We start from the raw sequence: 24,361 nt of genomic DNA on the forward strand, positions 1-24,361 counted from the left end.
ATCTAAATATATAATATGGATAAAAGCACAAAATGCTATTATTACAATTACAGAACCCATTAGTACCATACAAAAATATAATAAAATAGCAGCGCTCAACATGCATCATCTGGACCAATTCTGGGTCATACTATTTTTCTTACGTGAGAAAAACTCTTTTGCTTGTCTGGTTGTAGCCAATTTTGCTCTTGAAGGTGCAATTTCCAATAAGTGCAGAACACAGCACAATTATTTGCAATGGCTTTTATTCTTAGAAAACCACTCAATACATCACAAAAGGCCAAAAAAGTGTTTGTCGTGTAGCTATGAACTGCTCCGTCAATACCAAAATAAAGTACCGATTATACTCTTTAGTCACATTTATGCTACTTGAAAAGCATATTGAAAAATACAGACTCGAAAAGAATATCGACGTGGCAAGAGATGAAAAATTAACACTTAAGTACAAAGAGATGAACTCCAGCCTGATCTTTGATTGATGGCAACGGGGTGGCAGGAGACTGCCGTGTGGGTGTGAGGTGTTGGATTGTTTTGTTTGGGAGCATATGATGCTCTTCATTAAGCCGCCGGCATGATTCATGGAACGTCACAACCTTCGTTGCTGTGCGCGTGATGTCATTTTCTTTCCTTTTGTGTTACAATAGTGTGTGCGCGTGTGTGCGTATGCCTGGCCTATTTTTGAGCAGACGCAAACAAATCAACCCCCTTTGTGATTGGTGTGCTTAAAATGAGGTTGCCGTGGAGATGAAAATACAACACCTCACTCACTCATATTGGCTCACAAAGGGAAAATAAACACACACACACCATCTATTTCTTCTTTTGTCGTTTGCCTTCCCGGCACAATTTGCAATTTCTGTCTCCATATTTCTTTGTATCCCGTGTGTGTGTGTGCCGCCCTCTGTACATGCTAAATGCATCTAGGTCATACATCGCTCTTGTGCAAAGCCCCTGACAAAGTGGAAGGGCTGAAGGCCGGAAGGCACACATACGCGTAACCACGGCAACTCGGTGTAAACAACCATCCGCAGGGACAACCGGAATGGTCTGGTGTTTAATAAATAATGATTTGTGTGCTTCCGAGGGGGCGCGCTCGCACTATGGGAGGCCATTTGAAACCAGACTTTGGCCAGAAAGCTCTTTCGATTTCCGAGCGGTTGCTGCCACTGACTAATATTAGTGCATTTTTCAAAGCTTGTATGTTTAATTCCGATTTGCACAAAGTGACATTGTTGCTACGAAGTTCATCGTTTCCCCAACATAAATGACTGTTTCAGGTCCCAAAGTCCAACCTGTGTCCTTGTGTGTGTGATTAGTTGCACGAGGCCTCATTTGTAAACACGCATTCGTCTGGCATGCCGTGAACGTTCATCCGGTTGATTTCCAATGAATCGGGCATCCGTGAAATGTTCACTGCAGCATTTCCACCGAGAGGCTGCGAGCGTACCTGGCCGAGCGTAGTCTGAGTTCCTGGTAGCACTGCACAAAACTGTGATAGATGAAGGTGATGGGTAGCGCCAGGAGGACGATGCCGCTCACCACGCACATCCCCCCCAGCACCCGCCCCCCGATGGTGATGGGGTACACGTCCCCGTAGCCCACCGTTGTCATGGAGATGATGACCCACCAGGCGGCGGCGGGGATGCTGGCGTAGTCCGGGTTGCGGACCCCCAAATCCAAGCCGTGCTCCAGCAGCTGTGCCAGGGCGCTGTAGATCGCCATGGCGACGCACACAAACACCATCAGCATCACCATCTCCCGGTAGCAGCGGCGCAGCGTCAGCCCCAGCGTCTGCAGACCCAGGAAGTGGCGGGCCAGCTTCATGAGCCAGAAGACTCGCATCATGCGCAGCACGCGCAGGAACACGCCAGCCACCCCCAGCCCGGCGCCCGGCATCCCGGCCCGGGCCATCGCCATGGTGACGTAGTAGGGCGTGATGGCCACCACGTCGATGATGTTGAGCGGCCGCCGGAGGAAGTCCCACTTGTCCCGGGCCACCAAGAAGCGCAGGAGGCACTCGGCCGTGAACCAGCCGATGCAGACGGCCTCCACGATCCTGCAAACAGGAAACCGGAGGCACATTATCCTCCATCAGTCTGCCGGCTAATAGCAGGAAGAGAACCGACGTCCCACCGAGATGAAAGATGTGGAAATGACCAAGATTTGGCCACAGTGGGATTCCAGGGAGCTTGGTATGGAAAGGGGGGCGAGGGGGGAGAGGGGGGACACCTTCCCAGGCGCGTAATTACTCCATTGATTAGAACGGCAATTACAAGTGAATTATGCCCAGCGCAAGCACACAGGCAAACACAATTAGGCCAACCGGCAATCACAGAGCGGCTTTTTACTAAAATTATAAAAAAACATTTATTTGTGGGAGGAAAAATTTGGCTATCCATTAAGGGGGCAATGCCTTCAGTCTATTTGAGTTTGTCTAACAACCAATCAATGTTTGTTTGGAATTCATTTTGCACGACACAGCAAATACACTTCCATTTTATAACTCCGGCAGATGAAGCACTGAAAAACAGCCTGAATTGGTATTTGTGCAACTTTCTGTTTCATTTTGGGCATCTGGCATGGTTATGAGACTTTTTAGCTTTAAGGGCTCCCTCTTGTGGTTACCAAAAGAATGACCGGCTGCAGTTTTAGTTCTATTTCACTTTTACATATTTTTTGTTAGCATGTAACTGCTGATGTGAAATTTAAGGATCAGCACAATGAAAGTCAAGAAACAATGGTCTCAATTTTCTCATCTATAGGGCTTACGAATTACCTGTGCTCCTCCACGGTGTTCATCTTGGCAGTGTCCCAATCGGGCAGTGTACTGGCGCACAGCATGACCATGGAGACGATGACAAAGACGACGGACACGGTGGCCAGCACCTGCGCCCCGAGCGACGAGTTGGGCTCCTCGAACGCGCGACGCGCCCTCTCCAGCCACTTGGCGCGCCAGGTGAGCTCCATCGCCTCCACCGGGTCTCCCCCTGGACTCTGGGGCTCCTCCATTGTGTCCCCATGCTGGGAGAGTCCGACCTCGGAGAGCCCGACTTCGGACAGCCGCTCGTCCAGACGCTTCTGGCAGCAGGAGTCCAAGTGCGCGCTCTCCAGTCCCCAGTAGAGCATCTCGGTGTAGAAGGAGAGCTCGCACACGCCGGGGACGAAGCGCAGTTTACCGGAGCGCACGTAGAGCATGATGAAGACGAAAGCCTGCGCGTGGCGGTCGAAGAAAAACTCGTTGCGCTCGCGGTCGTAGTCGTCGCACAGCTCCAGGACTTCCTTCTCGGTGGCGCACGCATGGAGGCGGCTGACGCGACTCAGGGGGAAATCCCGGATCACGTCGCGGGTGAAGGCGTACCGGGTCCCCCCGACGTTCAGCACGCAGATGCTCTTTCCGAACTTCATGGCTCTCTCCTTCCTTCCTTCAGCGACTCGTTGCTGCTTCCATGGTGGAAGCTGGGACACCTGACGAGCTTCACGCGTATTGATGCTGCGCCTGCCCTGCCTCCCCGGGGCGTGGTTGGGATCCGAGTGAGTTGGAGTGAAGTCGGTGGTCGACCGGTATTGTTGTTGCTCCCTGCTGCTCTGCCCTCCTCTCCCCGCAGCCTCGGAGAGGATCCCCTCTCCCTCTCTCTCTCCACCCAGGCCGGGAGAGAGCCAATGGCGTCTTTGAAAGTCTCACACGGACCATAATGGGTGTGAATCGTGTCTTTGCACGCTCTTCACAAAACACTTCTTCTCAGAATTAATGGCCATGATATGCCTGTGAATATTTCAAGTCTTTGTCTACATGTGTTGCTTCTCTGTTTGTGTTTGAACATCCATTGCCTAATGTTTGCAGTAAATTGAGCATATTTAGCTACTGCAAACCTGTTGTTTTGCATAAACAATGCACAGCTCTCTTTGCTGAGTTGACTTTGACAGTATGGTAATTTATGTAGATTAAATAATAATTATTTTTTTTTTAAACGACGAAAATAAAGGGTTGTCCAATTGGTGTCTTAGATCATTGCACTGTTGCGGATTTCGGCTTAATGTGCTTTTGAGAAACACTCGGAAAAGGAATTTACCTCTTAGCCCGAGGTTAACATTTTGGGGTTAGAGGTGAGCAGTCGTTTTTGGACTGTTTGGGCTATGGACGCGTACTTTTTAAAAGAGCCAATTTTTTTTTTTTAGGTGCTGAGCAAAAGTTTGACCACTCAGCACCTTTTCAGGTACAAAACAAGACCATCCCACCACTCGGGTTACATTTAAAATGATTGTTGTTACTGGTATTACTATGGCGTGCTGTTTGTGCGCGTACGTGTGTAAATGCGCGTGCGTGCTACCTCTGACGTCATCGTTTTTTTTTTTTTTTTTTTTTCGGGTTGCGACTGTATTGTGAGAGCTACTGTGTGAACACCAGTCGGGGGGGTTCTATTGACAAAACTGAAAAAACAAAAAACAACAACACACCCGTGAAATAATCTTCCCCCCCCCGATCGGGTGCACACATCCGGAATCTCTTTTTCTAGATATATAGTTCTTATTAATTTATTCTTATGTTTTCTTAGTGGATGTTTTACGCTAACACTCCGGGAGGGCAGAAATGGCGGCCAACATGTACCGGGTCGGAGGTATGTACGTCAATGTGAATCTTTTCTTGTAGCAAAACTGTACAAAGGCGTATATTATTGAATTTTATGTTTTTTCTAGCCGAGCAGGGCCACCTCATCGCCGATACCCGGCTCCGCTCTCGTCCGATAGCCGGTTGTGAGCTTTTGCCCACCCCGGAGTAGACGTGATGCGGGCAGGAAGAGAATTCTAAATATTTGGGCTCCAAAATGGGTCAGGCCTCGCGTTGGCCACCGCTAGCCCCCAGCTAGCTTAGCATGCAATGTAAACATTTTTGATGGCACACTCGATATTGCTCATTTATTTATTTGAAATGTTAAAAACGCGGTGGCGCTAACCCCGCAATACTTTCAATGGGTGCTAAATGTGATTTGGGAGCAGAACGTGCGTGTGGGGCTGGCTGCCTTTGTATTTGCCTCCGTTGGCATGCAGCCATTTAGTGGCGAGTCGTTATTTAGCTAACGTTAGCGCCGCGGAGGACGTCGCTCATTTTTTCTTTCCGCACACCAATCCCGAGAATGCAACGTGGTGCACGGAGGTTGTGGTACACGGGCGCTGTGGTGCACTCCACCGCCTCGCCGTGCAGCCAGCTACCCACCCACACCCACGGCCGGCTTACTGGCCGCTGGTGCAATTAATTCATTGGGCCAAATTGACTTAGCCTCCTCGGCTAGTCGTTAGCATGCCCACTGGAATGCATCATGAAGGCGTCAGGCCTTGATGAACACCTTTCCTCACGTCGCCATTTCCGTATTCATTCCAAATTCAACTGCCACTTCTCCCATTGCACTCCCTCCTTAAACAAACGCACTATTGCAATGCATGTCTTATTAGTGAAGTATGACGTTTCTGCACAAGTGACATCTTGGCTCCATCACCCTTCAGCAAGATACCATTAAGATGGACGTCCATAATCAAGTTGCATAGGTAGAGCGATAAAAGTTTTGATGTGACTGCACGTGCAAGTTCATTGAGGAAGTGCTAAGCACCTATTTCAAAGCAAAGAAGTAGTTTGTTTGTTTTGGACGTGGAGTCGATTCATCTCAAGGCTCTTTGTGTTCTACCCTTGCAGATTACGTCTTTTTCGAGAACTCCTCCAGTAACCCTTACCTGATCCGCCGGATAGAAGAGCTCAACAAGGTATTTTAAGCTCTCATTCTTTAAGTTTGTGTTCCAGAGGGGAACGTTCACGGGTCAGAAGGTGTTTTGAGAGATTGGTCTTAATGGATGTTATCATGAGTGTGATGTCATTTTAGTTTGGTAGCGGAAGATCCAGAGCAGTGATGCTTTCTAACCACCAATTTGGTTTATGATGCTCCTTTGTGCTCCTTTGCTTGACAACAACCGAGGAATGCAATTTCTGTTTGTCCGGATTCTGCTGACGTCAAACTCGGGTGCATCCCATCTGTCTGTCTGGCGGACATCATATTGATCGAATTACACACCTGATTCCGATCCGAGGCTATCTGACTCAATCCCCCCGCCGCCGTGACGCATTTGCAAACCTGCCGTTTGCAATGTAACATAGCAACCTCATGTTTATTCAGTTGTACTAATAGAGGGCACTTTTATAGTCCCTTCTGTTCTTGGCTACAAATAAAGCTTGGAAGCCAAATCGAATGAAGAGCCCGTGTTCTTTATTTGACCGAAAGACAACATCATTTGCGAAGTACCTTAGTGTCCCGCTGTCGTTGATGACACGCCAACAGATGGACGGCAAAAAGTTACGCGGCGTATATCGGTTACGTCGGCACGCAAACTTTCATCCAATTTGCTCCATGAATAGCGGCGGAGTTCTTGAATGCCGTCGGCCTAATTATACAGCCAATCAATCAATCACGACTGCCATCAGCGCTCCGGGTCGGCTTGTCATCGCCGCTTTGACGCGGACACAAAGGCGAGCGGTTCTCCGGGGAAATTAAGACGCTTGTCGTATGATGGCTGCATTGCTAGTTTTTTATTTTTCCTCCCGTGTGCCCTCCTCAGACAGCCAGCGGCAACGTGGAGGCCAAGGTGGTGTGCTTCTACAGGAGGAGGGACATCTCGCACAGTCTCATTCAGCTAGCGGACAAACATGCAAGTGAGTCATTCAACGTTGACTTTTCATAGCCTCAAATAAACGATGGTACGGAAGAGAAAGTATTTGATGTATTCCAGCAAAAGCCGCCAATATTCAAGGCCGCCGTTTTTGTGGCCGCTTTTTTAAAAAGCAAAACGTCTCCCACGTGATGACAGCTGCACACGAACGAGCAAGGTTGCCACTAAACATGACTGCCTCATATCTCGTTGATGAATGTCAAAGGCAGCAATTACATGACAGCCATCCAGCCCGTGGGCGCTCGCCCCTCCCATCATGAATTCACGGCACGTGACCCGAGGGAGCTAACGCAACCTTTGATACACACAGAAAGACGGCGTGACGCTACGCACGCACGAGGGCCCCCCATTTTGTGCTACGTCGCTAATGGACTTTTAAAACCAGCAGATGCTGCCCTGCTGCTGCTCCTCCTCCTCCTCACGAAGCCACCTACTTCACTCCAGGGTTGATTTGACAACAGGGCGAAAAAAAAGCGTCTCTGCTGTCGAATGGTTGCGACGTGCTGCCGACAATACCGTAGTGCAGTTTCGACCCAACGTCGAGACTTAAAAAGATGAGAAAGGAAAACGCAGGCTTTTACAGACAAGAGCTACTCCAGCGAGATGGTCCAACAAGATCATCTGCAACTCGAGTGGATGATTGAGAGTCGCCATGGCAACATCAGACTTTGCTGAGCCCAAACTGAAGCGGCTGTGCTGAAAATGACTCCCATCCCGTTCCTTGAAATGTCGTCTTCACTCTTGTTGTGTTTGTGTCTTTGCAGAGGAGCTGGAGGAGGAGAAGGAGAACCCCACAGAGACGGAGCTCACAGACAAACAGAAGCACCAGCTTCGCCACAGAGAACTCTTCCTCTCGCGGCAGTACGAGAGCTTACCCGCCACGCACATCCGGTACTAGCCCACGCCCGCCGACGGAGCTCGCTCGAACAGTCACGGCTCACTTCCTGTTTCGAATGCTCTCCCGCCTCTAGGGGGAAGTGCAGCGTGGCGTTATTGAATGAGACCGAAGCGGTTCTTTCCTACCTCGACAGGGAGGTGTGTAGACTTTTGAAACGCCGTTGTCCAACCTTCTTGTCCTTATGCTGACATTATTACACCGCAAGCGCAACCAAAGCCGTCTTGTCACCCCTGCCAACAGGATACCTTCTTCTACTCGCTGGTGTACGACCCCACGCAGAAGACCCTGCTGGCCGACAAAGGCGAGATCAGAGTGGGACCGCGCTTCCAGGCCGACGTTCCGGAAATGCTCCCGGAAGGTTGTTTGATTCACGGCAAATCTTTTGGCTCGTCTTGAAAGGAAAATGAGAAAATGTCGGTTGTGTGTTCAGCGGGTCAAGCCGACGACAGGGACCAGGCCAAACTGGAGGAGAAACTCTGGGATCCGGAGTGTCCGCTCAGCAACAAACAGATCGAGCAGTTTCTGGTGGTGGCGAGGTAAGACGAGACCTCGCCTTCCCTTTCTGTGGAGATATCAGACGGCTTTGTCGGTCTTGTGTTTGCAGGGCGGTCGGGACCTTCGCCCGGGCGCTGGACTGCAGCAGTTCGGTCCGACAGCCAAGTTTACACATGAGCGCGGCGGCGGCGTCGCGCGACATCACACTGGTGAGTCACGCACGACGGAACCCGTCGCTTGGGTTGCCGTGTTTCGTGACAGCGGCCGGCCGTTTGTTGCTTTGCGCGCAGTTCCACGCCATGGACACGCTGCACGCGCACAACTACGACCTGTCCAGCGCGCTGAGCGTGCTGGTGCCGGCCGGCGGCCCCGTGCTCTGCCGGGACGAGATGGAGGAGTGGAGCGCCTCGGAAGCGGCCATGTTCGAGGAGGCGCTGGAGAAGTACGGCAAGGACTTCAACGACATCCGACAAGACTTTGTAAGCGGCTCATTAATTGATTGGTTGTCTATTTTATTCTTATTACTTATTATGATTGATTCAATTGTATATTTTCTGGGTCACGATGCCGCCGTTGATGAACATGAGAAATTAATACCATTCGTTTGTCTCGTCTCCCGCACCCTCCTTCACCTCTCAAGCTTCCCTGGAAGTCTCTGACCAGCATCATAGAGTACTACTACATGTGGAAGACCACGGACAGATACGTGCAACAGGTGAGGAACGAGCAAAAAAGCTTTTTTTGATGCTCGTTCGTCTCCTCAACATCTTGTGCGTGCGTGCGTGCGTGCGTGATTGCAGAAGAGGCTGAAGGCGGCCGAGGCCGAGAGCAAGCTGAAGCAAGTTTATATTCCAACATAGTAAGTTCCGCGTAACGACGACAGGATCATTAGTGTTCCCGTCGTCTCCGCCGCCAGACGGAAACATTCATGCATAATTGAACGCTTTTGATTGAATGCACGGCTCCAGTCTAACACACGTACTCACATTTTTTCTTTTTTCTTGACAGTAATAAGCCCAACCCCAACCAGATCTCGCTGACCAATGGCAAGATGGCGACCGTGAACGGCGCGGGGCCCGGAGCCTTCCACGCGGCCGGCGGCGGCCGAGCCTGCGAGAGCTGCTACAGTAAGTTTGCGTTAAACGGGATAAATGAAAGTCGGAAACAAAAGTGTGAACTCACCAGGCCATCTCATTGGATAGCAGACCTGTCACTCATTGTGAGCGGCACCAGTGATTGGCGGATGTTGACTCGAGCGGATTATGTTGATGTGCAACAATCGTTACGCACTCGTACACATTTATCCAAAAGTGGGTCGAGTCTCGTAATCGATTTGATTAGCGGGATTGCATCGACACATTTGTCCACACCAAGTGCACCAGAAAATGGAGTATGAAAATCTACCGCCGTATTGATTTTGTCATTCTTACAATGGAGTTCTACCGGCTTGCGGTTGTTGGCGAGTAGATGAGGTCCTTGGGGGGGGGACGTTGCCGGTGATCAATAAGCCACTTCTGTGCCTTCCCACAGCCATGCAGTCGGCCCAGTGGTACTCGTGGGGGCCCCCCAACATGCAGTGCCGCCTGTGCGTGTCCTGCTGGATGTACTGGAAGAAATACGGCGGGTTAAAGATGCCCAGCCGAGCCGAGGCGCCCGAAGAGAGGACGTCCCCCAGCCCGGCCGCCAACGTGAGTCCCGCCGCTCACTTTGTCAGCGCTCGCTCCCGAGGACATGTTTGTGCCCGTTGAAGCTACACTGTGTGATTTATCGTGGCAGGCGTCCGCATGAATTATTCAGCGAGTTGCAATGTCGGAGGCTCAAAGCGAGGAATAGCGCTAGCAATGCTACATCCCGCTAATTGGGGTGGCGGGATTATTTTGACTCGCAATGGGCTTCTCCATCTTTGCTTAAGTATGCTTCCCTTCAGGTACCTAATGCTAGCGTTCCCTTTTCGCCCCTTTTTGGGTCTTCTTATCTTTGTCGCCTGATCCCCAGGAGCCGCGGTCGCGGAGTCACGCCCCGCGCCAGTCCAACCACATTCCCATGCGCAACAGCGGCAGCCCCAAGTCTTCCATGAAGACCAAGCAGGCCTTCCTGCTGCAGGCCACCCGCCTGACCAAGCTGGCGCGCCACATGTGCCGCGACGTCATCAGGCTGCGCCGCGCCGCACGCCGCCCCTTTGTCCCCATTAACTGCGGCGCCATAAAGGCAGAGTGTAAGAGCGCCTTCAATTCCTCCTAACGTGGACACGCACACATTCTCATCCCCCCACCCCACCCCACCCTTCATCGGCACGCCTCCGCCTGTCTCTCCTTTTTACCGTTCTCATGTTTGGGGTTGTTTTTGTATTCTCCCGTGCCTGTTTTCTACCCCCCTCATTTCCAATAAAGACGGCCTGTCCTCATCACGCTTGAGTTTCACTCATATTCTTTTCGGAGCCACTCCAAGGACTAGATGTCTAGTTTTGATACAAAGCCAAACTGTCGTTGCCCCTGAAGTCGAACGCCCCCTCCCTCCCTTCCTCCCGCTCAGCCCATGACATCATCACTCCATTGCCACCGATCAATCAATGGATCCTCGTCACCCCCTCCGTCGCCATCTACCTCCTCGTCGGTGTCGCGGACGTCCAAATAAAGTTCGACAGTGAAAGCATCTCCTCCGAGTCCTTGTGTGCTTTCGTGTGTCACGTGTGCGTTACTCGTCCATCGACTGATTGATTGCTCGCCGCAAAGACACAAACCCCCTCTCCCACCTCGCCGCATGGATCGTTGCGCCATCACCACGCCCTCATGTCTGTGTCGAGTGTAAGTGACATCATCATCCATTTTGTCTTTCCTCTCAACTTTCCAATGATATGTAAATGCTGTAAATGTGTGTGCGTAGATGTCTCAAGGGTGTCCGAAGGTCACGGGACCCGGCTCCCCAAAATCCGAGCGGCGCAGCGCAGCACTCTGACCAGCGTGGTGCAGTTTCTCGGTAAGTCCAAGCCGACCGGAGGTATCGTGACGGCGCCCAACCGCCACTTTGCTTGTCGTTGCAGAGTCCCGTCCGGCGTCGCAGGCGCCGCGCTCGCACCGCACGGCCGGCCTGCAAACGCCGCCGCCGCGCCGCCTGCTGTCCTCGCTGCCGCACGGCATGCTGGGAAAGCGCAGCTTCCACCACCACAGCAGGGGAGCCGAGCAGGACAGGCGCTCGGGTAGGCGGATCCCATGAGAGTGGAATGACACAAGCGCGTCATGCGGCTTCTCTCACTGCTCTTTCTTGTCTTGCAGAGAATCCCGGAACCACGGGCGGCGCCTTACTGGTGAGTGAGCAAGGATCAAACTTTATTGCATGACGGAGGTGACCCAATTGGCTTCTGTTACCAAATCCATTTCAAATCGTCTCGTTTTCAGAAATGGTTCCACTGAGCTGAGGCTACCAAGTATAGTTCTGTAATTACGGCAAATCATAATTAGTAATGGTTTGTGTTTTTGACAGCATAACGGCCGCAGCGGCGGCGGAGGCACCCGCGGAGGCGTGATGATCCGAAAGCGGCGCCCCAATTGGATCGACGCCCCCGACGACAGCTTCTTCCTCGTCACCCGGGAGACCAGGTAAGCTAAAGGTGACCCAACGCCCCTCCCGCCGTCTCAAACCATAGTGGTCGCGTTCCAATGCCACGCCAGATTTCCACTCCAAACGTCATTTGAATGATTGAATTGAAAGGACAAACGTTGCTGAAGGTCCTGCGGGGGGGGGGGGGGGGGGGGGAACAAATTGTCTAATCAAAACCGAGGCAGCGGCAATGTTCTACCGCTCAAGGGAAGAAGACATGACAAAGGCAAGCCATTCCAAAGCACCGCAACGACAAATCGATCCGACTCTTTATTCAAACCAAACGCGTTGAAATGTGCTTGGTTCTGCAATTCCCCTCTTACCAAAAGGGCTTCCATTTTGGCACCAAATTGCTTTCTTCCCAAGTATGCGTCCTCTTAGGTTACCAAATAAAGGTTCCAATTAAGTCAATATGCTTCACAAATTGTTCCACTTCAATGACCAAACACGGTTCGTCTTGCGTTACCAAATTTTACTGAAGCAACCTGGAAGTTCTGAATGTTCTTGTCGGACACAAAGCGGCTCCCCCTTCATTGCATATATGTGCGGGAGAAAGATGTTCTTTCATTTAGATGGTGTCTAATTGAGTCATGGTATCGGGCTGCCTCTCGGAGCGCCGCCGCCAGTCAAATTAGCGCCGCTAACTGGTGCAGATGGGCCGGCGAGGAGCCGTACGTCCCCGGGTTCTGAGTGGAAATGTCGTTAGCGCATTAGCGAGTGCTTCTGGGCTCAGACGGACCACTTTGTGCGTGCGTGTGTGTGTGTGTATCGTGGAGGAAGTAATACATGTAAATGGTTGCGATGGCAGAAAAGGCCGCCTCTCGCTAACGACACCGCCGTCTTGGTTTTCTCCTCCATCTCTTTCTCCCTCTCTCTCATTCTCTCCCAGCGTGGTGAGCAACGCCGCCAGGCACAGCCGAGAGAGATGGGAGTGAGAGTGAAAGAGAGAGAGCACGACGCAAGCTCTAAAATATAGCAATTATGCTTCCCATCGACTTAGCGCAAGTGGAACCGTGTTTGGTAACTTTACGGAAGCTATGACTTCAGGCTCCTCTTCAATTCAGTGACCACGTTAGTGACAAAATTTGCTCACTTAAGTGGTCACTGATATGGCGGTTTTCTTGGTAAGCGCAATTGGTGACTTGGTTTGCTTCCCCAAGCGGAACCATATTTGTTCAATCTGGCCGAGCCAATACATCCCAATATCTGGCAAATTCATTTCAAATATACATCTGATCATTAATGCTTGTTAAGTGACCTGTGTGCATGCCGCACCTCCCGCAGGAGGGCCAGGCGGCTCCTGTCGCGTTCGCAGCTTCGGCACGCGTGTCGGCAGCCCTGCGAGCAGATCGCCCTGCGGAGGGCCTCGCAGGCGCCCCCGCCGCAGGGGGTGGTCCTGGGGCCCTCGCACCCCAGCTTGAGGATGCGAGGCCCCATCGTCATCCACGACTGAAGCGCCCGCTGACCCCCTTCTTTCGCTCTCCACCCGTTTAGTCCTCAACAGCCGCGAGCCGCCATGCAATGCAGACACACGCCTGCCATCTATTAGGTGCACCTTGACAATTTGGAGTAGAGGTGCTACATTTGGACTAAAGTACTCATTTGTCTGCCATCTCGTGGCGTCTATGATTCAACCCCCCCAATTAATCAAATGTTAGGGTTCATCATTGTAGGTGAGCGTGTGTGTATATGTATGTGCCTTGTCATGGCAACAACACGGCAGATGAGCCAAATGTAGTTTTTCTTTTTTCTTTTTTTTTTTTTTTAGGAATGGGAATATGAACGTTTTGTGTTGATTGTGACTCGTGATCTCGCTTTGTATAAAGTTTTTCATTTAAGAGGAGGACGCAGACTTACTAACCCGGTAGAATCCATCCAATAAAAAAATAACAAAAATCTAAGTTCAAGTAGAGAAATACACTTAAACAACAAATTCAAATTGGTTTTGGGTGGAGTCATTCCCCCCCCCTAATCACAACATTCGGAAGCTACACATCAATAAACACAAATGCCGCAAGCATGGCGCGCCTTCCTTAGTTCAGATTTGTCCATTCCAGTTTGATTTGCAAAAATGTCATGTTGTCGTCATAGGAGGGCTGATTGATGCTTTTGAGGGCCCCGCCCCTTTTCCCATCCCATCGAGCGTCGCCTTTGAAATGCAGGCCTCAGCCTACTTTATTAAGATTTTGTTTAGGGGAAGAAAAAAAAATCAGGCATGACTTTCAGGTGACCACGAGGGTCCAGTAATTTCTTCAATGAGAATGTTTGTGTTTTCTCGTACATATGTCACGTGTTGAATTCTGAATATGCTAATGACGGTCATAATAAAACAAGACTCCTTTACCTTCTCTTGGTGTATTTTTGGCCCTTGGACCCTGTTCCTGATGTAGTTTTCCTGTCAAGGTGCAAATGAAAAACATGGAAAGAAAGAGAACAGTGGAGGGGGGGTAAAGAGAAGCCAAAAGTCAGTGCAACCTTTCACCACATGTGATTGGTGTGACCTACTGCAATCAGCCTTCTTCCACCACCACTAGAAAAATGACTGCAATGGCATCATGCCAGACAATAGGATTTCCTATGTTATGGGAGCTACTTGAACTAAAAGTAAAATATAAAATAAATTATTTGGAATAGAATAGAATAGAATAGAATAGAATAGAATAGAATAGAATAGAATAGAATAGAATAGAATAGAATAGGCCATACTGCCGGCCAAAAATGCACATACCCGTAAAGCACTGAACCGAAACCCTTCAATTTGAGGGCTTGTGGAGGTTTTGTATTGGTTTGTCGCCCCCTCGTGGTAAAGTTCCGAAGTACATGCTTAGCACAAGTGTAATAAATATAATATAATTATAACATAGCTATGATCTAAATAATATATATTATATATTAATAATTTAATATATGTTATGTATAATATATTTAATCCAACAATATGATATATGAGCACATGCTTAAACCATAAATATATATAAATATAATATAAATTGTATTAAAAATGTAATATATATTATATTATATCATTTAATACTATAATTTATTATGTATGTACGATAAATAAAAATTACAATATCATATAATCATAATAAATATAATTATAATCTAAAATGTAAAATGCCGGCCAAAAATGCACATACCCGTAAAGCACTGAACCGAAACCTTCAATTTAAGGGCTTGTGGAGGTTTTGTATTGGTTTGTCGCCCCCTCGTGGTAGAGGTTTGAAGTACATGCTTAAACCATTAGTACAAGTGTAATAAATATAATATAATTATAACATAGCTATGATCTAAATAATATATATTATATATTAATAATTTGATATATGTTATGTATAATATATTTAATGTAACAATATAATATATGAGCACATGCTTAAACCATAAATATATATAAATATAATATAGATTGTATTAAAAATGTAATATATATTATATTATATCATTTAATATTATAATTTATTTTGTATGTACGATAAATAAAAAATACAATATCATATAATCATAATAAATATAATTATAATCTAAAATGTAAAAGAAAATATACTATAAATATAATATAAATTATGTTAATAATGTAATATATATATAATATATTATCTTAATAATATAATATATATAAGTATATAATATGTATTATATTGTATTTATAATGGTTTAAACGTGTGCTTCAAACCATAACCGCGAGGGGGCGACAGAGCAATTCAAAACCTCCACCAACCCTCAAATTGAAGGGTTTCGGTTCAGTGTTTTACGGGGATGTGTGTTTGTGCCCCGCAGCATGGTTCTTAAGAAAGTGAGCGCTGAGAAGAACCACGTGTGCAGTACAAGCCCATTTTTTTACGCTGCTCCACCGACTATATTTATATTTTGACTTTGAATCTCCTTTTCCTTTTGCATGTGTGTCTGTCTGTGATGGATTGTGTGTTTTTGGAAAACCCTTGCCTCCTTTTGTCACTTTTTTGCAGCTGTTCTATTTCCTACTTGTGCGTGTGTGTTTGTGTATGTGTGTGTGCTATAAGCCCTAGCAAAGCTGGGAATGAACAAGCAGAAGATTGCAGTAATGACGTGACCCCGATCTCGGCAGCAGGCTGAAAATGAGAGTGCAGCTCAGTGGGCCTTGTCAGACCCCCCCCCCAATCCGGTCATGGGGGTCTTTAACAGCAGGGTGTGTTGTCTGTCACATTTTTAGGAGTGCTCCGGATTACATATAACACTTTTAATTTACTCTTCATCTTTTGGAGATGGCCTGAAGACACACACACATTCTGGTGGATAAACCAACGACACGCCATCCTCAGCGGGCCACTTTACCGGATGAGAAGGGTGTGTGTGTATGTGTATGCCAGTGAAAAAAGGGGGACACAACAAGACAACAAGACTTTAATATTCGGGATAAGCTGTGATTGAACATCCAGTGAGATCAGAGTAGAATGATCAAATTCTGCCACTGATAATCCCTCATCTTGGAAAATTAAATACCACTCGGCTGTAACACACTTGCACACACACTCACACAAACGCTTACACTGGCACACAAAAGTGGGTCTTAATCTGACCTGTCTCATCACCCTACTTGCTTCCTTGGGGACGTGTTCTGATATCTGATGAGTTTTTCATTAACAAGACTCAAATCTAATCCTGCGCGAGGAACATAAAATGACAACGGATAAGCCCACATGCGCGCGCACACACACACATGTTCATACATAAATATTAGAATTGAGGTTGGAAATTCAATTGAAGCGCAGAAAGTTTTAGCCTACCACTCAAAACGTCTTTTGCAAGGCATGGCATAATATTGTGCATAGCAGTGATTGCATGTGTGTGTATGAGTGATAAGGCAGGTTGAGATCAATGTGCAAACTGTGGAGTGAACAGTACAGCTGCTTGTGCAAAAAGGTGCAAAAGTCAAAAGCATGACTCCAGCCATTTTCAACACAGGAGCGAGGCGCTTCATTTCTACTGTCAGGTACTTCCGGTGTTCCACTGTGTATCGAGTCAGAAACTTTTTAAACACACTAAAACTACGCACACACGTTATATGATCATTTTATGTCTTTTTTAAAAACTAATCTTTGAGGGTTGATTTCCAAATTGCACCCTTAGGAGCGTTGTCGTTGAAGCGCTCGTTTTGAACTCCGCCAAGCCGGTTCAACAAGGTGTCATGAACGAGCGTGTTGCGATGCATCAGCTAATAGACCAATGAGCGCGTTGCATTTGGCTAATTGACACGGAAGACAGCAAATTAGCTAACTTGTAGGCCTCGGGGATTTTTCGACCAATCGACGAGCGCGTACCCAAAATAACACCTCCTCTTCTTCAGCACCCAAAGTCGAAGGAAAGCTCTGCTTGTGGGCCTTTCAATGGAGGAAAGTGCTGCATTTGTCACTGTTGCATAATATTGCCCACTTCTCCGTCCCCGTTTGTAATTGCATTTTCTTACATTCATTGCTGAGGTGGGATCGAAGTGGCGTCAAACATGCGTAAAAATCAACGCCATCCAAGCAGAGAAGCACCGAGAGAGGATTTAACGCCGCTCGTCTGAGGCCAACCTCGAATTATTGTTTTTTTTCCCCTCCTCCCTCAACTCTCATCGATCAAATAAGGAGATTTCTCTCAGAGTTTGCACCGCAGAGCAGCTTTTCGACGACGTCAATCCTGCAACGATTGGATCCCGACTCCCGGAGCGACGGGCAAACGTAAGTAGCCCCGTGCTAAGTCAGCCTGTATGTGTGTGCGTGTGCTAACATATTAGCTTTGCAGTGTCACTATTGAGTAGGCCTTTGCGCAGCAACATTGGGACCTTTGGAGTAGATTCTGCTTTCATTCTCATTTACTTTTGTCACGCAAACGCGCTTTGGAGGAAATTAAACGTTTGTGTGTTTCACACCAAGGCCTAGCAGAGTCCGAAAAGCCTTTAGCGTCAACGCGAAGTTTTCAAAGTTACTCATCACCGGTCGCCGTCATAAACAGCCGCGGCCGCTCCGATTAAAAGCTTATTATAAAAACAGTGGGCATGACGTAAGGGGGGGAGGCGAGCTATTTAGTTTGCGACAAAGCTCTTTTTGCCGGGGGCAATGACCCCCCTAAGTCTGCGGGAAATGATAATCAAGCAGTTTTTTGCAGTCATTGTCAATGGGGAGCAGGTTAGCTTAGCCTCCGGGTTGCAACCGTGCAGAGATGAAACTTCCACACTGAATATGTGTGAAAAAGAATCATTTTGGCCCCTCTCCCCTAATATTGCGACTGCGATTTAATGTGATTGTATTTTTCCATGGCTCTCTTCACTTGTATTTAAATAAAAAAGCTGGCAGTTATTCGACATCAATGTTTTGGTTTTACGCCTTTTGTTTACGTTGAAATCAAGGCGAATGAGCCCTGATCATATGAAAACGTCACAGAAATGTACCAAACAAGTGTGGCGGAAACATAAGTCGGTAAATCTGCGGCTTCCCCACTTCAACTTTTTGTAAACATGTTTACTGCGCTTAAATACAAAACTCATTTATTAACCAAATAGAATATGCTTATATTCCGATCCGATGCTGATCATCTATATCGTTTTGCTTCACTTGTTGACAATGGTGGTGGACAGCCGTAACATCAAATAATAGCTGATATTGTCAGCTCGTCACACATCCCAGGCCTAAATACCACATGTCATTTGCTAACTCGCAGCCATATATTCTGTTTATATATATAGCAGCATGTTACATTCTGCATTACACACATGGCAAGCCCCCCAACCCGGTTTTAGGGTGTCTATATTTGGGAAAACCCATGAAATGTCATCTGTATTGTCGCCGGCCTTATCCGCTTGAGCGTAGAGGCTGAAGCGCAACTTGAAAAGGTATGATATGCACAAAGCCGTTCTTTGAATCAAGTTCACGTTGCGGTCATTCATTTGTTAAAGTATGGCTATATGATGCCATCTTGTCTTGGACAGGTGATGTCACCCGGCCGGGCGTGTGCGTCATCGTACCTTGCTCGCAGGACGAAAAGCGTGATTCGGAAACAAACGACGCAAAAAGGGCGTCTTGATGTGCGCTTGACACTTCCTGGCTGCTGCGCGAGCAACAAGTTGGTTAGCAAGAAATGCTTTCGGTCACACCTCAAGGCGCCGCTAACCGTGCCTCGTCTTTAGAGCAACACTCCCCGCGACGTTATGTAATGACCCCCCCACCACCAATCCAACCTTCTACTTCCTTCTTGGTAGTCAGAGCTTTTTGGCAGACGTGTGCGTCTGGGGGCGGGTTTTGGGGTTGATTCGCGGTCACGGCACGGGTCACAACGAGACTTTTTTTTTTTTCTTTGCAGCGTTCCTGCATGTGCAGCGTGTTTGTTTTGACAGCGCTTGTGTGTGTCTCCACTCAGGGATTGAAAGACAGGATGATGCAATGGCCCTTCCTTCTTCTCACTTGCAGGGCATGTGTGTGAAACACGGTAGTTGGAGCAGGAGGTGGGGGGGGGGGGTTGTCGCTGAATGAAGTTAAGCCTGGATGTTTGCGCTGCAGGGTGGCTGGTTGCTAAGCGACGGCTGCGTGTTTGTCTTATTTTTAGCCGGAATCACTGCCCGTGCGAACGTACCAGATTTCTGCGCTCGCGTTCTTCCCGACGTCGGGTCGGGAGGAGATTTGTTTTCCACAATGGCGTCGTGGCCCACTGTCCCGCCCTGGCTGTGAAACCCAAAGCGGCTGGGTGTATTAATAGTGTTTCCTCGCACACACACACGCACACATTCCAATGAAATCAGTCGTAGTGGCGGCCTTTTTTGGGCACATTCCCGCCGCGTCGCGTGGGAGGAAAATCATCAGCGAGGGAATAAATACATCAGATGATAAAGAAAGGTTTTGTGAAAATGTTTCTGTTCAAGTGCATTCCCTTGCGTTGCCCCAACTTGCCAGGTAGAACTTTGACGCTGTGGCGTGACACGAGGTTTCCTAGCCAACTTGGCTAATAGCATTAGCCAGCCCGCGTGGCTCTGTGTGTACTAGAATCGGGGTAATCCCCCCCCCCGTCTTTTATTATCTGGCTCGCTCGCCGTGAGTTAAGTCGTTAAAAGTGCTTCATCACTTAGGGAGCGCTTTAAGTCCTGCCAAACTGCTGGCATGACTCGAGAAGAGAAAAAAAAGAAACAACAAGCGGATGATTTACAGAAGGCTCTTTGGAATGTCTACTCAGGCAATGTTTTCAACTTAACACGTCGTCACACTGTTTGCCCCGCAGCTGTAGGCAGCCATGGGTGCGTTCCTGGACAAGCCGAAGACGGAGAAGCACAGCGCCCACGGCGACGGCAACGGCCTTCGCTACGGCCTGAGCTCCATGCAGGGATGGCGGGTGGAGATGGAGGACGCCCACACGGCCGTGGTGGGCCTCCCCCACGGACTCACCGACTGGTCCTTCTTCGCCGTCTACGACGGCCACGCCGGTTCCCGCGTGGCCAACTACTGCTCGGGCCACCTGCTGGAGCACATCTTGTCGGGCGGCGCCGAGTTCAGCTCGGGGCCCGGCTCGGTGGAAGGCGTGAAGGACGGCATCCGCGCCGGCTTCCTGAAAATCGACGAGTACATGCGCAGCTTCTCGGACCTGCGGCAGGGCCTGGACCGCAGCGGCTCCACGGCGGTGTGCGTGCTGCTCAGCCCCAGCCACCTCTACTTCATTAACTGCGGAGACTCGCGGGCCGTGCTGAGCCGAGACAACAAGGTGGGCTTCTCCACGCAGGACCACAAGCCCTGCAACCCCCGCGAGAAGGAGCGCATCCAGAAGGCCGGCGGCTCGGTCATGATCCAGAGGGTCAACGGCTCCCTGGCCGTTTCCCGGGCCCTGGGGGACTACGACTACAAATGCGTGGACGGCAAAGGTCCCACGGAGCAGCTGGTGAGCCCCGAGCCCGAGGTCTGCGTGCTGGAGCGGGCGGCCCAGGGCGACGAGTTTGTGGTGCTGGCGTGCGACGGCATCTGGGACGTCATGTCCAACGAGGAGCTCTGCGAGTTTGTGCGTTCGCGGCTTCTGGTGTGCGAGGACCTGGAGAAGGTGTGCAACTCGGTGGTGGACACCTGCCTGCACAAGGTGAGCTTCGGAAGATGCCGACTCTGGAACATTTGGGAATCGACGTGTTCATTGTCCATCGTCTGTCCCACCCGTAGGGGAGCAGAGACAACATGAGCGTGGTCCTGGTGTGTTTGCCCGGCGCCCCCCAACTCTGCGAGGAGGCCGTCAAGAAAGAGGAGGAGTTAGACAAATATCTGGAGGCCCGCGTCGAGGGTCAGCGCGCCGCCACTTCTTCATGATGCTCGACCGCCGGGAGAAGACTAACCCTGTCTCCTACTCTTTTCGCAGAGCTCCTGGCCAATTGCGGCGAGGCCGGAACGCCCGACCTGGTGTCCGTGCTGAGGAGCATCGCCACAGAGAACATCCCCAACCTTCCGCCGGGGGGAGGCCTGGCGAGCAAGTGGGTGACACCACCGTCACAAGTCACGTCAACATTGGCTTCCTCTGAAGCGACTGTTTCTGTTTTGCAGACGAAGCGTGATCGAAGCGGTGTACAACAAGCTGAACCCTCACAAAGAAGAAGAGGGGGTGAGTCTGCACTTCTTTCTTCTTTATAAAAAAAAAAACTCTTCAGCCATGCACACATGCACCCCAACCAGCCTTGCGTGCGTGTTGTCGTCTTGCGCTCTGTACCGTGTAGCTAACTAGCACTTGGCCCAAAACATTCACTTCATTCGTACACACGACTTAAGAAGACATCGCTCCACGTGTCTCGGTGAGGACGTGTGCTTGTGTTGTGTGTCTGTGCGTTCATTGCAAATATGGCGAAGGGTCCTTGAGTCGGTCTTCTGGCAGGATAGTGTATGTGCGTGTACCCCCAGCACAGTCTGATCCCCTGGCGTGTTACCTCAGGCTCGTGCGGGGGGAGAGGAGGAGAGTGAGGAGGGAGAAGGTGGCGCCGGCGGCGGCGGCGGTGGCCCGGCGGCTCACCTGCTGGAGGCGCTGCGGCAGTTCCGCCTGCACCACCGGGGGCAGTACCACGCCGTCCTGGAGGACTCCCTGGCCGCCTACCAGCTGTGTCCCGAGGGAGCGGGCCAGCGCACGATGACCGACGGCAGAGGCGCCGACCACGACCACCGGGAGCGACCCGCCTCCCCTCCCTCTCCCCCCTCGCCCCCGCCCTCACCCGCTGCCGCCGCCGCCGACTCCGACGCCTGCCAGGACGCGCTCGCTCCCGAGTCCGATCCCGCCTTTTGACTGCCGTCTTGACAGAGCGCTCCTCCTCCTTTCCTCCGTCACGTCGTTCCTCTCAATCAGTGTAGCGTCTGTCTTTTAACACCTGGCGCTGACTTCCCAAACTGCCCCCCCCGCCCCTTGCCACCCAGCCAGGCGACCATTTTGACCCTCTCCCACACCCTAGTCACAATGGACAGGTCTAAGCGAGGACGATCAGAACTGCCATCGCGAACACACTCCACCGCTTTCTTTTCAGACTCGGAACACTTTCTCATTGGTGTGTGTGTGTGTGTGTGTGTTGGTATGCAAGGTTATACTTAAGTGTGTGTTTGAACAGGTGAGCGATGCTGCTGAGATTCTTTTGTCTATAAGCTATTTTTTGTAAACTGCAGAATGTCTTGAATGTGTGTGTTTGTGATTAGCTTTGGGGGGCCTTTTGGCTGCCCCGCTCAAATTCGCCACTTTGAGGTTTCAGTGTTAACGACAACTCCATCCGTGGCACGTTGAACAACACGGCTGGCGTTCATCTTTCGAGTGTGTGTGTGTGTGTATGCGCGAGTGTAGTTACACGGGGTCAAAGCAGTCTCACAAGGTAAATAAAAACAATTTCAGGTACATTGCTATGTCTTTTGTGTGTCCCGACCATCGCCATCTACATCATCCTCACAATTTCAGTAGGCGGTTTGCATTCGAGGCCTGCGGGACTTTTTTTTTTGTCCCGACAGGTGTCCCAGTGATGTTCGGCAAGGTGAGTCATTGTCAGGTCATCCGCCACGTCGTCGGATCCGCTCCGAAAGGCCCCCGAACCATTTTCTTGCAACTCAATTTAAAGCTACTCTTCAAGCTAACTTACCCCTTTTATTTTTGCTTCTCTTCATCTCCACCCAGTGTGCCAGCGAGCCGGAAGACCCCTGGTAGCCGTGGCGACCGCCGGCGCCCGCTCCACCCGGTGCTCGATTGCATCTGCCTTGTGGAGGTGGAGCAGCAACAGGAGGGGGAGGAGGAGGGTCTCATAGCACCATGTTCTTCACCTAAATTGGACTTTGGGTGTGTGCGTAAGTCTGTATGTATGTATGTGTGTGTGTGCGTGCGCCGGCGGGATGACATGACACACAGACTGCCTCAAACCGGGAGGGGAAATTGTCAAGATTTTATGAAGCATTGTAATGGTTAGAAAGATTTTTTTTTTTTAAACCATTAAGGTTTTTTTTTCTCCTTGAATGTCGACGCCTGACATCACAATGACATGAGGACCGCCTGCGTGTGCATCTGTATGTGTGATGAATGGCTGAGAGAAGTTTGTGGATACAGACTGTACGCAATTCTTCTCCTGGACTTTTTTTTGGGTAAGGGGGGGGGGGCTCTTTTTGGCCCCTTCCACGCCAAGCACACGCATTAACACTTCCGCCCGTGCACGAACTGTAATGTGTTGCGCCACCCACGCAGGCCACACACTGCATGAGGATGTTCAAGGACATGTCATTTATAGATTGCCATGGACTGACTCCGCCCCCCAGCAGCTTCTGGACTCTGACTTGCCGATGTCTTCTTTGTGTGTCGTCACTCTGATGATGATCAGGCAAGAAGAAAGGGCAGGATGGAACTTGTCTAAAAAGGGGTGTTAGAGTGTAGTATCACTGGTTGGACTTTGATTGTTGGTGAAATGGCAGGGAGGGTTACGACCCTGCCTATCCCCCCTTTATTAGCAGCGCACATGGAGGCATGTTTTTTTTTGTTTGTTTTTTTCCCCCCCCTCCGAATTAATTTTTTTTGTATTCCCACCCCCCTCTTCCCTTGTTGTCCATGAGGTTCCTTAGGTGCTCGCTTGGTAGAGTGAGTGAAGTGGTCGTTTTAAAAAGAATCCAGTTCTTTGTATTGCTGTTGTTTGTTTGTTTGTTTGTTTGCACTCAACATTTGATTACAGAAAAAGCGTCTATATGTGAAATAAAACGCGAGAGGGGGGGAAATAAGACATTTGCTGGATGTCCTTTTCTGCTGCCAAAAATAAAAGGTGATGAGGCGAGGTCAGTGATTGGAGTGTCAATTTAAGAAATGTTTTTAGTGTTCTAGGACATTTTGTGGAGGTCTGATGAACCCCCCCGTTAAAAAATATGCTGATTTTGCTAAAATGATTTGAACTTTGCACTCAAATTACATTCTAACACAATATGAGCCCCATCTAATCTGTGACACTCTTCATTGTCTTGACTCTCTTCTCAATCCCCAGTGGGATTATGGGATTTGTGTTAAAATGTGAATGAGTAAATATACTGTATGGATTTTTGAGATGGGGGGGGGGGTACATTCAATTTGGGTGATTGTTTGGCACGCGCCCGCCTGCAATCCACTTAAAGGCCGGTGATTAGAAAGTAGCATATGTGCATCCTAGCCTGGCTCGCATTTAATCTCCTTTCCTCCCTTTCGTTGGTT

General features: G+C 49.5%; 3 protein-coding genes across 4 annotated transcripts; 2 read left to right on the forward strand and 1 right to left on the reverse strand.

The window, feature by feature from the left end:
- Positions 1–227: 227 nt before the first annotated feature.
- On the reverse strand, positions 228–3,705 carry kcng3 (potassium voltage-gated channel, subfamily G, member 3). Its single transcript, XM_061264692.1, has 2 exons — positions 2,777–3,705; positions 228–2,056 (listed from the first exon to the last, which is right to left on the reverse strand). The coding sequence occupies exons 1-2, from the start codon at positions 3,403–3,405 to the stop codon at positions 1,411–1,413; spliced, it is 1,275 nt and encodes a 424-aa protein (XP_061120676.1). The 5' UTR covers positions 3,406–3,705; the 3' UTR covers positions 228–1,410.
- A 644-nt stretch (positions 3,706–4,349) lies between these two features.
- mta3 (metastasis associated 1 family, member 3) lies at positions 4,350–14,049 on the forward strand. The gene is made up of 19 exons (XM_061264653.1): positions 4,350–4,616; positions 5,687–5,754; positions 6,601–6,694; positions 7,476–7,602; positions 7,683–7,746; positions 7,850–7,967; positions 8,040–8,145; positions 8,214–8,313; positions 8,395–8,583; positions 8,745–8,819; positions 8,905–8,963; positions 9,113–9,231; positions 9,635–9,792; positions 10,100–10,319; positions 10,988–11,080; positions 11,145–11,300; positions 11,377–11,408; positions 11,585–11,700; positions 12,986–14,049. The coding sequence occupies exons 1-19, from the start codon at positions 4,589–4,591 to the stop codon at positions 13,152–13,154; spliced, it is 2,091 nt and encodes a 696-aa protein (XP_061120637.1). The 5' UTR covers positions 4,350–4,588; the 3' UTR covers positions 13,155–14,049.
- A 2,957-nt stretch (positions 14,050–17,006) lies between these two features.
- ppm1bb (protein phosphatase, Mg2+/Mn2+ dependent, 1Bb) lies at positions 17,007–23,963 on the forward strand. Of its 2 annotated transcripts, none has more exons than XM_061264495.1 (6): positions 17,007–17,403; positions 19,931–20,773; positions 20,851–20,968; positions 21,044–21,155; positions 21,226–21,283; positions 21,608–22,546. In XM_061264495.1, exons 2-6 carry the CDS (start codon positions 19,943–19,945, stop codon positions 21,950–21,952), a joined length of 1,464 nt encoding a protein of 487 aa, XP_061120479.1. In that variant the 5' UTR covers positions 17,007–17,403; positions 19,931–19,942; the 3' UTR covers positions 21,953–22,546. The 2 variants fall into 2 exon arrangements, with proteins under 2 accessions (XP_061120479.1, XP_061120480.1); XM_061264496.1 differs by lacking the exon at positions 21,608–22,546 and adding an exon at positions 22,820–23,963 and having other exon boundaries at positions 17,010–17,403.
- Positions 23,964–24,361: the final 398 nt, after the last annotated feature.

Source organism: Syngnathus typhle, linkage group LG18, assembly GCF_033458585.1.
Source record: "Syngnathus typhle isolate RoL2023-S1 ecotype Sweden linkage group LG18, RoL_Styp_1.0, whole genome shotgun sequence".
Taxonomy (NCBI): Eukaryota; Metazoa; Chordata; class Actinopteri; order Syngnathiformes; family Syngnathidae; genus Syngnathus; species Syngnathus typhle.